This window comes from Neophocaena asiaeorientalis, unplaced genomic scaffold (assembly GCF_003031525.2).
Source record: "Neophocaena asiaeorientalis asiaeorientalis breed wild unplaced genomic scaffold, Neophocaena_asiaeorientalis_V1.1 scaffold225, whole genome shotgun sequence".
Lineage (NCBI taxonomy): Eukaryota > Metazoa > Chordata > Mammalia > Artiodactyla > Phocoenidae > Neophocaena > Neophocaena asiaeorientalis.
In genome coordinates this window covers 2,828,141-2,841,845 of record NW_020172364.1, presented here as the reverse complement: position 1 = coordinate 2,841,845, position 13,705 = coordinate 2,828,141, and the positions used below count along the sequence as shown (strand labels likewise).

At 38.1% G+C, this 13,705-nt stretch overlaps 1 protein-coding gene across 7 annotated transcripts in view; it reads right to left on the bottom strand.

Annotated features, from left to right (window-relative positions):
* YEATS2 (YEATS domain containing 2) overlaps positions 1-13,705 on the bottom strand; it is a 112,721-nt gene that overhangs the window by 59,371 nt on the left and 39,645 nt on the right. For all 7 annotated transcript variants that reach the window (XR_003006306.1, XM_024768280.1, XM_024768307.1 and 4 more), the window contains one exon: positions 3,077-3,238. Coding sequence is in view for 6 of the 7 variants with exons in the window: in XM_024768280.1 (XP_024624048.1) it covers positions 3,077-3,238 (162 nt within the window). In the remaining variant the exon portion in view is untranslated. The remainder of the gene's footprint in view (positions 1-3,076; positions 3,239-13,705) is intronic.

The following is a 13,705-nucleotide window of genomic DNA, read 5'->3' as shown; positions in this document are numbered from 1 at the left end:
CGGACTCTCAACCACTGCACCACCAGGGAAGCCCCCATATATTCTTTTTAATATTTATATTTTTATAGACAAAGTACTTTTTAAACTCATCTACTATTTCTTACCAAACTCACTAAAATATGTGTATTAAAATACTGGACTTATCTGGAGTCAGTATATCTAAACTCAGAAAATACTGTTACTCTGTAAGCTATCTTAAACTATAAAATATTGTTACTATCCCAAGAATTCAAGTAAACAATCATTTACTGTATTTTAACCCCTGTAAGAAAGTAGAGCAAAGAAGGATTCACTGAGAAAGTAACCTGAGTTATGTCTTGAAGCATAAACAGCAGACCTTAAGAAAGACAGTGTGTGCATGTACATATGCATATGTGCATGTACATATGCATATGTGCATGTGTGTGTAAGTGAAGAAGACAGACAATAGGAAGATGGTATTCCTAGCAAAGAAAACAAGTCTAAGTCACCAGTGGAATTCCAGGTGAGGCTAGATGAGCTGTATCGGGTATTTCTGAAAGATTTCATGAATCAGATATAGACTGAAACAAAATCACAGACAAGGCTTTCTCAATACTAATGTTTGAGAGCCTAAGAATGTAATTGCTCCTCTATCAAACTCTACCATTAGAAAAAAACAGACTATCAACACTTTTCTGAGGTTCTATCCAGTGAAAATATGCCAAGAAAATACAGGAAGTTTTATAAACATTAAAAGAAAAAAATCTTGTTTACACTGACTGATCCTCCAGGATAGACAAGACAAAAAGATTCAATATCATAAAAAGTGTGAAAATTAATCATTAATTCAATGCAATTTCAATCCATAACTTGACAGAGATTCTAAACTAATCTGGAACAACATATATACTCAAGAATGACCAAGACAAAAACTGTAGAATAATAATAATCAGGAGAACATACTCTACCGGACATCAGAATATACTATAAAGCAAAACAATTAAAATAGTATAGGGACTTCCCTGGTGGCACAGTGGTTAAGAACCGCCTGCAAATGCAGGGGACACAGGTTTCAGCCCTGGTCCGGGAAGATCCCACATGCCGCAGAGCAACTAAGCCTGTGCGTCACAACTACTAGCCTGCGCTCTAGAGCCCACGAGCCACAACTACTGAGCCCCCGCGCCTAGAGCCCACGCTCCGCGACAAGAGAAGCCACCAAAATGAGAAGCCCACACATTGCTCCACAATGAAGAGTGGCCCCAGCTCACCACAACTAGAGAAAGCCCGCACACGGCAACAAAGACCCAACACAGCCAAAAATTAATTAATTAATTAATTTTTTAAAAAGTATAATATTAGTACAGGAATCAAAATCATTAACAGAATCTAGCATCAGATCCATGTTTATGTAAGAATTTAGTGTGTATTAAAGGACAGATCAGCTGGTAACTGATAAACACATAACTATCCATATGAAGAAGATAAATGTTCTGTATTAGCTACAAAAAAATCTCATTTCCAGGTATCTGACTTTCTGACCAACAACTCCTATCTTCTGACTCCATTCCTTTGACCCCCACAGAGATTTCCATTTCTTGCCCACACCAGTGTGCACTACCCATCACTGCTCTTATGTAACCTCCTTCTCTCCTTACTCAGCTTAGATTCTATGGTATATCACTACCATAACCTTATTATTAAAGTGAGGTTATCAATGAACTGGGAGACCAGGGTTTTGGACGAACTGTCTATCTGCATGCCAAAGCCCTTAAGAATGAGGGCAAGAGTACTGCTAGAGGGACTTCCCTGGTGGTGCAGTGCTTAAGAATCCGTCTGTCAATGCAGGGGACACGGGATCAAGCCCTGGTCCAGGAAGATCCCACATGCTGCAGAGCAGCTAAGCCCGTGCGCCACAACTACCGAGCCTGCGCTCTACAGCCTGCGAGCCACAACTACTGAAGACCACATGCCACAACTACTGAAGCCCATGTGTCTAGAGCCTGTGCTCCACAACAAGAGAAGCCACCACAATGAGAAGCCTGCGCACCGCAATGAAGAGTAGCCCCACTCACCGCAACTAGAGAAAGCCCGTGAGTAGCAATGAAGACCCAACGCAGCCAAAAATAAATAAATATTAAAAAAAACGAGCACTGCTAGACAGAAAATCAGTACACCAGGTGTTAAAACTGTTTTTGAAAGAGAGGATTGACTGGGAAATCAGTAGATGCCTGTGACAAGGAGGAGCAGCAGATCTTACGAAGTTTCTAAGGAGCTGAGGTTTTTAGAGAGAAAAAGGGAAAAGGTGGTCTAGAAGCCACAAATATGAGCAAGAAAGACATGCACCCCATTTTTAGACCCAGTGGTACACGCTGTGTGAGAGAAAAAACAGCTGCCACTTGAAAGTTTTCTTGGGAGAAGTGGTGTTCTCAGGAGATAGCCATGTTTTACTTAAGAGTCAGGAGTGGAGGGAATGTTCTGAAGAAAGCTGAGGATACAGGAGATTTCACTGATAAAGACCCACAACCACTTCCACAATACAGTCATATAATGAATATATATGTGATACGTAACATCACATAAAGATGTAAAGAATACACCTAAATGAAACAAATTTCAGAACAATATATATATTATCATTCCATCTTTGTGAAATAATGACAACAAAGAAGGTTCTCCTCAACAACTATACTAGGTTTATATACACAGGAAAAATATCATTAAGGGTTACTTCTGAGAAGGTGAGATCATGGAGAACTTTCAACGTTAAATATTTCTGTAATTTCAGAAACCTTTATTTAATTCTATTATATTCTGATAATCATAAAAAACAGTAACATTGTATCTATATAAACAAGTTAAGCTATTTCCAGAGGAGAGGAGAATCAGCTAATATAATTCATATGGTAACAACCTGACAGAAGGGGATGGTACCTGTTCAGTGAGACAGAAATCTGCAAGAGGGAACCACAGCTAAAACTATACTGTGACTAAAAGCCGAAACTGAGTAAATTATTAATGACACAAGAATTTCAAGGGAGTGTTCTCAAGTTAAATCACTTTCCTTCCACTTCAGTAAATCTGTACTTCTCAGGTTTAATAACTCAAGTGTGCTCACCTAACTTCCACAAGGTCATTTGGTTTATAGCTGGGATGAAGAAAGAACCAAACTTTCTTGACAAAATGATTAATGCTGGGTTCTCTACGAGACCCTCGGACATATACCATCCACTTGTGGGTTGATTGGTCGTTTTCTTCTCTCTTATCAGGAGGTATGTACCTAGAGTAGAGAAAAAAAAAAAAAACTACTCGAATTCTTTTTTCCTAACAAACCAATTAACTACTACTTGAAACAAGATTAAAAATCAATTACAAGACAAAAATAGGAAAATTTACATATATGTGAAGATTAAGCAACATGCTACTTACCAACAAATAGGTGAAAAAAAATCAAAAGAGAAATCAAAAAATATCTTGAGACAACTGAAAATGGAAATAGAGCACACCAAAACCTAAGTGATGCAGCAAAAACAGTTCTAAGAAAGAAGTTTACAGTGATAAATGCCTACATTAAGAAAAAAGAAAGAGTTCCTATACACAATCTAACTTTACACTGTAAGGAACTAGAAAGAAAAAAACAGACTAAGCCCAAAGTTAGTAGAAGGAAGGAAATAACCAAGATCAGAGTGGAAATAAATTGAGACCAAAAACACAGTAGAAAAGATCAAACAAACTAAGAGCTTGTTTTTTGAAAAGATAAACAAAATAGACAAAAACCTTTACCCAGACTTACCAAGAAAAGGGGGGGGGGACAACAGACTCAAATAAATAAAATTATAAATGAAAGTGGAGATGTTACAACTCATACTACACAAATACAAAGGATCATAAGAGACGGAGAACAATTAAACACCAACGAACCAGACAACTTAGAAGTAGTGAATAAATCCTAAAAATACACAGCTCACCCAGACTGAATCATGAAGAAATAGAAAATCTGAACAGAACAATTACTAATAAGGAGACTGAATTCGTAAAAACATCCCAAAAAAGTACATTCCAGGACCAGATGGCTTTAAAGGGTGAATTCTACCAAACATTTAAAGAATTGGTATCAATCCTCAATCTCTTCCAAAAAACAGAAAAGGAGGGAACACTCAACAAACTTTTTTTAAAATTTTTTTTTGTGGTTGGCGGGCCTCTCACTGTTGTGGCCTCTCCCGTTGCGGAGCACAGGCTCTGGACGCGCAGGCTCAGCGGCCATGGCTCACGGGCCTAGCTGCTCAGCAGCATGTGGGATCTTCCCAGACCGGGGCACGAACCCGTGTCCCCTGCATCGGCAGGCGGACTCTCAACTGCTGCGCCACCAGGGAAGCCCAACAAACTCATTTAACAAAGCCAAAATTACCCTGATATCAAAGCCAAATAAGGATACTACAAGGAAATTACAAGCCACTATCCCTGATAAAAGTAGATGCAAAATTCTTCAACACAACATTAGTAAACAGAATTCAACAGTACATTGACACATTACTGACCTGAGAGGTAATAATGCATCTTTTGTTACCCGAACGTTATTGACTGGAGACGTATCAATAGAGAGTGATACAATTAACATCACAGTGCGAAGTTGTTACAGCTTAAAATTGATCAAGGGTTCATTATACAACTTATGACTGTCATTATCATTCACATTTTGCTCTGTTAGGTTTTTGTCCCAATCTTGTGTATATTATAAATGCAAGTTTATGACCATAAAATTTTCAAAAATGATGCATCGCAAATTTTGAGTGAAGAAGAATTTTTCGGTGAATTTTATACAGATACTTTCTCTGACTGTCCCAGTAACACATACACTAGTGCCTCAGAAGATGACAGTTCTTCAGAATATAGTTCTGATTCAGACGATGTGAATTATTAGACCAACATAAAGACAAAAAACCTTAGTGATTGATTCTGACACGGAAAGTGAAAATGAAACTCATGGTGCTGGAGAATGCTCCTTTGCTTCTACGGAAGAGTGGTTTGAAGACAACACTTCACGAAAATTAGAAGACTTTACAGGTGTATCAAGTGTAACTACTGAATGTAATAACCCACAAAGTGTTAGTGAAATAACAGAATTAATTTTTGGTAACGACTTTTTCAAGTTGGTCGGTTCCCAAACAAACCTGTATTACCAACAGAATGAAAAATCATATAAAAAGTATGATAAGGGGCTTCCCTGGTGGCACAGTGGTTGAGAGTCCGCCTGCCGATGCAGGGGACATGGGTTCGTGCCCCGGTCCGGGAGGATCCCACATGCCGCAGAGCGGCTGGGCCCGTGAGGCATGGCCGCTAAGCCTGTGTGTCTGGAGCCTGCGCTCCGCAACAGGAGAAGCCCCAACAGTGAGAGGCCCGCGTACCACAAAATAAATAAATAAAAAGTATGATAAGAGGCTTCCCTGGTGGCACAGTGGTTGAGAGTCCGCCTGCCGATGCAGGGGACATGGGTTCGTGCCCCGGTCCGGGAGGATCCCACATGCCACGGAGCGGCTGGGCCTGTGAGTCATGGCCGCTAAGCCTGTGTGTCTGTAGCCTGCGCTCCGCAACAGGAGAAGCCACAACAGTGAGAGGCCCGCATACCGCAAAAAAAAATAAAATAAAATAAAAATAATTTTGATGGGACAATTAAGAAAGTCACACTGGAAAGAATACTGGTTGACTGATCCCGAAACACCAATCTTTCCAAAGATTACGACGAGAAGGTTTGAACAAATAATGGTATTTCTTCACTTTACCGATAACTCAGAAACTCCACTTGCTACAGACAGAATTTCAAAAACCTCTTTTGGATTATTTTCTACCAAAATTTCAATCGATCTATATACCCAAACAAGAGCTATCGCTTGAGGAGGCAATGATAAAGTGGAGGGGACAACTCAGATTCAAAACCTATAATCCAAAAAAAAAAGAAAACAAAACCTATAATCCCAGAAAACTTACAAAATATGGAATTTTCGTCAGGATGGTGAGTGAAAGTGAAACCGGATATACAGGCAACTTTGAGATTTACATGGGTGAAGGAAAGAAACTGCAAGAAACAATATTATTGGTCCTACAACCTTATCTCGGTTCATGGCACCATATTTACCAAGACAATTATTACAACAGTGTGGCCACATATTGTTGAAAAATAAAACCAGAGTTTGTGGGACTATAAGAGAGGATCGTGGTCTACCAAACCAATTAAAGGAGAAATCTAAAAATCTACAGAGGGGCGAAATGACATTCTTATGGAAGGGAGAAGTGACTCTTCTTATATGGAAAGACAAGAGGCTAGTCCTCATGGTGACAACTATTCATGCCACCTCCATAGCAACTACAGGAAAAGAAGACGGAGGACTGGCCATCAGATAACTAAGCCCACCTGTATATTAGAGTATAATAAATACATGAAGGGAGTTGATCGATCCAATCAATATCTGGCAAACTTCAATATCCTCCGGAGAACTCGAAAATGGTATAAGAAAGTAGGTTTATATTTGAGTAATTGCAGTTTTATTCAATGTGTTTAAAATTTATTGCAGCCTTAATGCACAGAATAAAATGACTTACAAGCAATTTTTGTTAGCAGTAGCTAGAGAATGGGGAATTGACCATTCTGGTAATATAGCGGTAGTCCCACACCTGGTCCTTCTTGTGGCGTTTCTAGAACAGTGCGCCGCAAAGATCCACCTTGTCAACTATCAGGTAAAATAAAAGAATATATTCTAGAGAAAATAATACCCACAGGACCAAAAAAAAATGCCACCAGAAAGTGTAGAGTCTGCTACTCCAGGGGAATGTGCATTGAAAGATGGTATATTTGTAATAGATGCTCTGTTCCCCTGCACAGAGGTGCCTGCTATACTGCCTATCACACTCTAACGAAGTATCAGAATGCTTTAGTAAGACATGTACAAAGTTTCAAATAAATACATTAAGTAAAAAAACGTTGCTGATATTTACTCAAACACAGGTGTTTCAATATTCACTTACATAACAGACCATCAGCCACAGGTGTTAGTTTCTGCAAAAATCCCCTGGTCAATAATGTGTTAAAAGTATCAACAACATGATCAAGTGGGATTTATTCCAGGCATGCAATGATGGTTTGACATCCACAAATCAACCAATGCAACACACCACATTAATAAAATGAAGGCTAAAAATCATATGATCATCTCAATAGATGCAGAAAAAGCATCTGACAAAATTCAATACCCATTCATGATAAAAACTCAACAAACTGGGTATAGAGGAAGCATAACTCAACATAATAAAGGTCACATATGACAAGCCTACAGCTAACATCATATTCAATGGTGAACACTGGAAGCTTTTCCTCTAAGATCAGGAACAAGACAAGGATGTCCACTCTTGCCACGTCTTTCTACACAGTACTGTAAGTCCCAGCCAGAGCAATTAGACAAGAAAAAGAAATAAAAGGCAACCAAACTGGAAAGGAAGAAGTAAAATGGTCTCTATTTGCACACAACATAATATCATATAGAAAAACCTAAAGATTCCACCACAAAATTGTTAAAACTAATAAATGAATTCAGTAAAGTTACAGGATATAAAATCAACATAAAAAATCAGTTGTGTTTCTATACACTAACAACAAACTATCAGAAAGAGAAATTAAGACAATAATTTCATTTACAAGAGCATCAAATACAATAACATACTTAGCAATAAATTTAACCAAAGAGGTAAAAGACCTGTACACTGAAAACTATAAGACAATGATGAAAGAAACTGAACAAGGCACAAATAAATATATATTCTGTGCTCATGTATTGGAAGAATTAATAGTTAAGATGTTCATACTATCCAAAGCAATTTAGATTCAATACAATCCCTATAAAATTCCAATGGCATTTTTCACAGAAATAGAAAAACAATCCTAAAATCTGTATGGAACCAGAGAAGATTCTGAATACCCAGATCAGTCTTGAGAAAGAAAAACAAAGCTGCAGGCATCATCACACTTCCTGATTTCAAACTATATTACAAAACTGCAGTAATCAAAAGTGTTGTTTTGGCATAAAAACACATAAAGCAATGAAACAGAATAGAGAGGCCAGAAATAAACCCACACTGACTGGTCAATTAGTTTCCGACAAAGGAGATAAGATATACAATGGGGGAAGGATAGTTTCTTCAATAAATGGTATTGGGAAAACTGTAAAGCCATGTGCAAAAGAATGAAAATGAACCTCTATCCACACCACACACAAAAATAACTCAAAATGGATTAACAAGTTAAATTTAAGACCTGAAACCATAAAACTCCTAAAAGAAAGTATAAGGGGTAAGCTTTTTGATATTGGTCTGGGCAATGATTTTTTGGATTTGACACCAAAAACAGAGGCAACAAAAGCAAAAATAAACAAGTGGAACAACAACAAACTAAAAAGCTTTTGCACAGGATAGGAAACCACCAACAAAATGAAAAGGCAACCTATGGAATGGGAAAAAATATTTGTAAATCATAAACCTGATAAAGGGTTAATATTCAAAACATATGAGGAACTCACATAATAGCAAAAAAACAAAACAAAAACCTGACTTGGAAATAGGCAAAGGAAGTAAATATTTTTCCAAGGAAGACGTACAAATGGTCAAAAGGTACATGAAAAGGTGATCAACATCACTAATCATCAGGCAAATGCAAATCAAAACCACAATGAGTTATCATCTCACATCTGTTAGAATGGCTATCATCAAAAATATAAGAGATAACAAGTGTTGGTGAGAATATGGAGAAAAGAGAACGCTTATGCACTGTTGGTGGGAATGTAAATGCAGCCACTATGGAAAACAGTATGAAGGGTCCACAAAAAATTAAAAACTACACCATTTCTGTGTATATAGGCAAAGACAATAAAAAAGGATATCAAAGAGATATCTGTACTCCCATGTTCACTGCAGCATTATTTACAATAGCTAAGACAAGGAAACAAGTGTCTGTCAAGAGATGAATGGATATACACTATAAAGCTACAGTCATCAAAACAGTATGGTACTAACATAAAAACAGACACATAGATTAACGGAACAGAACAGAGAGCCCAGAAACAAACCCACACTTATTGGTCCATTAACCTACAACAAAGGAGGCAAGAATATACAATGGGTAAAAAATAGCATCTTCAATAAATGGTGTTGGGAAAACCAGACAGCAACATGCAAAAGAATCAAACTGGACTACTTTCTCAAACCATATACAAAAATAAACTCAAAATGGATTAAAGACTTAAATGTAAGACCTGAAACCATAAAAATCCTAGAAGAAAACATAGGCAGTATGCTCTTTGACATTAGTCTTCGCAATATCTTTTTGAATATGTCTTCTCAGGCAAGAGCAACAAAAGCCAAAATAAACAAATGGGACCACATTAAACTAAAAAGCTTTTACACATTGATGGGAACTATGAACAAAACAAATAAGCAGCCTAATAAATGGGAGAAGATATTTGCAAATGACATATCTGTGATAAGGGGTTAATATCCAAAACATACCAAGAACTCATAGAACTCAACATCAAAAAAACAAACAACCCGATTAAAAAATGGGCAGAGAGGGCTTCCCTGGTGGCGCAGTGGTTGAGAGTCCGCCTGCCAATGCAGGGGAGACGGATTCGCGCCCTGGTCCAGGAAGATCCCACATGCCACGGAGCAGCTAGGCCCGTGAGCCATGGCTTCTGAGTCTGTGTGTCTGGAGCCTGTGCTCTGCAACGGGAGAGGCCACAACGGTGACATTTTTCCAAAGAAGACACAGAGATGGTCAACAGACACATGAAATGATGCTCAACATCACTAATCATCAGGGAAATTCAAATCAAAACCACAATGAGATATCACCTCACAACTGTCAGAATGGCTATCATGATCCAGCAGTTCTACTTCTGGAAATTCCAACCATATTCAAAACACTAATTCAAAAAGATAAATATACCCTTATGTTCACCGCAGCATTATTTACAATAGCCAAGATATGAAAGCAACCTAAGCATACATCAACAGATGAATGGAATCAAGATGCGGTATATACATACAATAGAATATTATTCAGCCATAAAAAGGAATGAAATCTCGCCATTTGTGAGAATATGGATGGACCTAGAGGGTATTATGCTAAGTGAAATAAGTCAGAGAAAAACAAACACTATGGGCTTCCCTGGTGGCGCAGTGGTTGAGAACCTGCCTGCCAATGCAGCAGACACGGGTTTGAGCCCTGGTCTGGGAAGGTCCCACATGCCGCGGAGCAACTAGGCCTGTGAGCCACAACTACTGAGCCTGCGCGTCTGGAGCTTGTGCTCCGCAACAAGAGAGGCCGCGACAGTGAGAGGCCCGCGCACCACGATGAAGAGTGGCCCCCTCTCGCCGTAACTAGAGAAAGCCCATGCACAGAAACGAAGACCCAACAGACAAAAATAAGTAAATAAATAAATAAAATTAAAACACTATGATTTCACTTTTATGTGGAATCTAAACAAAACTAACATAACAAAACAGAAACAGATTGATAGATACAGAGAATAAACTGCTGTTTGCCAGAGGGGAGGGGGTTGGTGGATGAAGGAAATAGATGAGGGAGATAAAGAGACATAAACTTCCAGTTATAAAATAAATAAGTCATGTAATATACAGATAATGTATAGCTATGGTGACAGATGGTAACTAGACTTATCGTGGTGATCATTTTGCAATGTATAAAAATATCAAATCACTATGTTGCATACCTAAAACTAATATAATGTTGTTAGGTCAATTATACTTCAGTTTAAAAAAATGTTTTAAAAGGGATGGATAAAGATATGACCACATACACACACCATACACACTATACACACACACACACACACACACACACACACACACGGGAATATTCAGTTCTGAGATAAAAGGTAAATCCTGCCATTTGTGACAAAATGGATGGAGCCTGAAGGCATTATGCTAAGTGACATAAGTCAGACAAAGACAAAAACTGCTTGGTATCACTTTGATGTGGAATCTAAAAAAAAGTCGAACTCATAGAAGCAGAGTAGAAAAATGGTTGCCAGGGGATAAGGGTGGGAGAAACTTTTCAATTTAAAAAACCCCTGAAATTCATTCAATATTTAACAGCTATATCAGCTAACCAAAGTGAATCTTTGCAGTTAACCCTTTTCTTTTAAACTTTTTTTTTTGGCCTAAGGGGCATTCCCTTAAAGTTTGTTTTGTTTTCTGATTATCACCATGCAATTAAAAAAAATCAATCTTGCTTTTCCTGCTAAGTGGGTACATTAGGTAGAAATAAACTGGCATACTTTATTCCTGGGTTAGGAAACCTCTAGCCTTTGGGTTGATTTCATTCAGGTTTCAAAGTGCTAGAACTTTGAACTCTTCAGTTTCCTACTCATTGCTGCCAAGAAGGATGCAACTGGTCTCTTGCCTTTTAAAAGCCAAAACAAGCCATTCCCTGAAGTCCTGACCATGGTAAAACTAGAATCCTTAGCCCTCCCTTTTGAAGCTCTGTCTTTATTTCACAAGGCCCCCTTATTACATTTTGTTGTAAAATATGGTCATGGACTTCTATACTTTCATCTATGTCTAGGTTATCCTTAGCAATGCAGTGGGCCAAGTTGCCTAATCTAGTTTTTCTTTAGGAGTATTCATGTCCCACCTTGACCCTTTGGTTTTTCACAAATAAAAGCCAGCCTGTGAATTTCCTGAACGCTACTGGGATTTTAATCAGAATATTTACATATCAACCTAGGGGGAAGTGGTATCTTTTACAATATTGAGCCTTCCTATCCTGAACATGGTATAGTGATCTATTTATTTATTTATTGATCACACCCTGTGGCATGTGGGACCCTAGTTCCCTGACCAGGAATTGAACCTGTGCCCCCTGCATTGAGAACATGGAGTCTTAACCACTGGACCACCAGAGAAGTTCCTAATTACTTAGTTCTTTCATGTGTTTTAATAAAATTTTATTCATTTTCATGAAAGGCTAGCATATCTTTTGTTTGATTTATGTTGTATTTTTTATTGCTATAGTAAATGCATCTTTTCTCCTGTTGCGGAGCACAGGCTCCAGACGTGCAGGATCAGCGGCCATGGCTTACGAGCCCAGCCACTCCGCAGCATGTGGGATCTTCCCGGACCAGGGCACGAACCCGTGTCCCCTGCATCAGCAGGCGGACTCTCAACCACTGCACCACCAGGGAAACCCGTAAATGCATCTTTTTAGAACTGTTTTCTAAGTCTGTCATACAGAAACACAATCAACTTCTGTGTATTGATACTGTAATTCAATAGTCTTGCCAAGCTCTCTTAGTAACTCTAGAACTATCAAGAATTGTTTTAGATTTTTCTGTGTAGACAATTATATCATCTATTAATAATGACACTTTGTTTCTTCTTTTCTAATCCTCATATTTACTAATGTATTATGACTCTATTAGTATCTCCAAGTGCAGTGGTGAATAGGAGTAGTAATACTGAGCATCTCTTGTCTTGTTCTGAACCTAAAGGGGAAGGTGTTTAATTACCATTTTTTGGTAATTAAACCAGGTGTTTACCATTGAGTATATTTGTTGAAGGTGTTTTGAGATATTTTTTATCTGATTAACTAAACTCCAAGTCTGCCATGAGGATTCACCACAAATAGACTTGAATTTTGTCAAATGTTTCTGCATCTTTTGAGGTGGTCATGTTTTATGCCCTTTATCATATTTATTAATTTCTAATGTTAATCCAAACTTGCATTTCCTGATCATGAAGTACTATCATTTCTATAGTTACTGACTTCAGTTTGCTAACGATTTTGTTCAGCCCTTTCACCTCTATATTTATCAGTGTCGATGTCCTGTAATTTTCCTTTTCTTATGAACTCCCTGTTTGGCTCTGTTAACAAACTTATGCTATCTTCATAATGTAAACTGACAAATGTTCTCTTTTTCCCCATAAGATTTTCTACACAATTGGAATTAGCTGTTCACTCAGCCTTTAAAGCAATCTAAGCCTCATGGTTTAATTTGGTTTTATGAAGAAAATGTTTTAAAAATCAATAATTAAACTTACTTAGTAGTTCTAAAACTATTCAAGGTTTTTCCTTTTTTGAGTCATTTTAAGTTGTGTTTTTCTAGGAATTCTCTATTTCATCTAAATTTTCAAATGCATTAGCATAAAGATGTTATTTTATCTCAGTATAACTATTTCTTTTCATTAGATAATTAAATCCATATGCATTTTTTATGATTGTTGATACATTTAGATTTATTGCTACTAAATTATTTTATACTATTTGTCTTTTTCTTTTTTTCTTCTTTTCCACATCCCTTCTCCTGCTCCTGCTTGCCTTCCTTTGGAATCAGGGGGGTTTTCCCCTTTTCTTCATTCAATTCTCCTCACACCTTACTACATCTTTCTTTTTGGCTACGTTGAGTCTTCATTGCTGCACGCAGGCTTTCTCTAGCTGCAGCAAGCAGGAGCTACTCTTCGTTGCGGTGCGCAGGCTTCTCATTGTGGTGGCTTCTCCTGTTGCGGAGCACGCGCTCTAGGTGCGCGGGGTTCAGTAGTTACAGCACGCGGGCTTCAGTAGTTGTGGCTTGTGGGCAGCTCATGGACTCTAGAGCACAGGCTCTGTAGTTGTGGCACACAGTATGTGGGATCTTCTTGGACCAGGGCTCGAACCCCTGTCCCCTGATTTGGCAGGCGGATTTTTTTT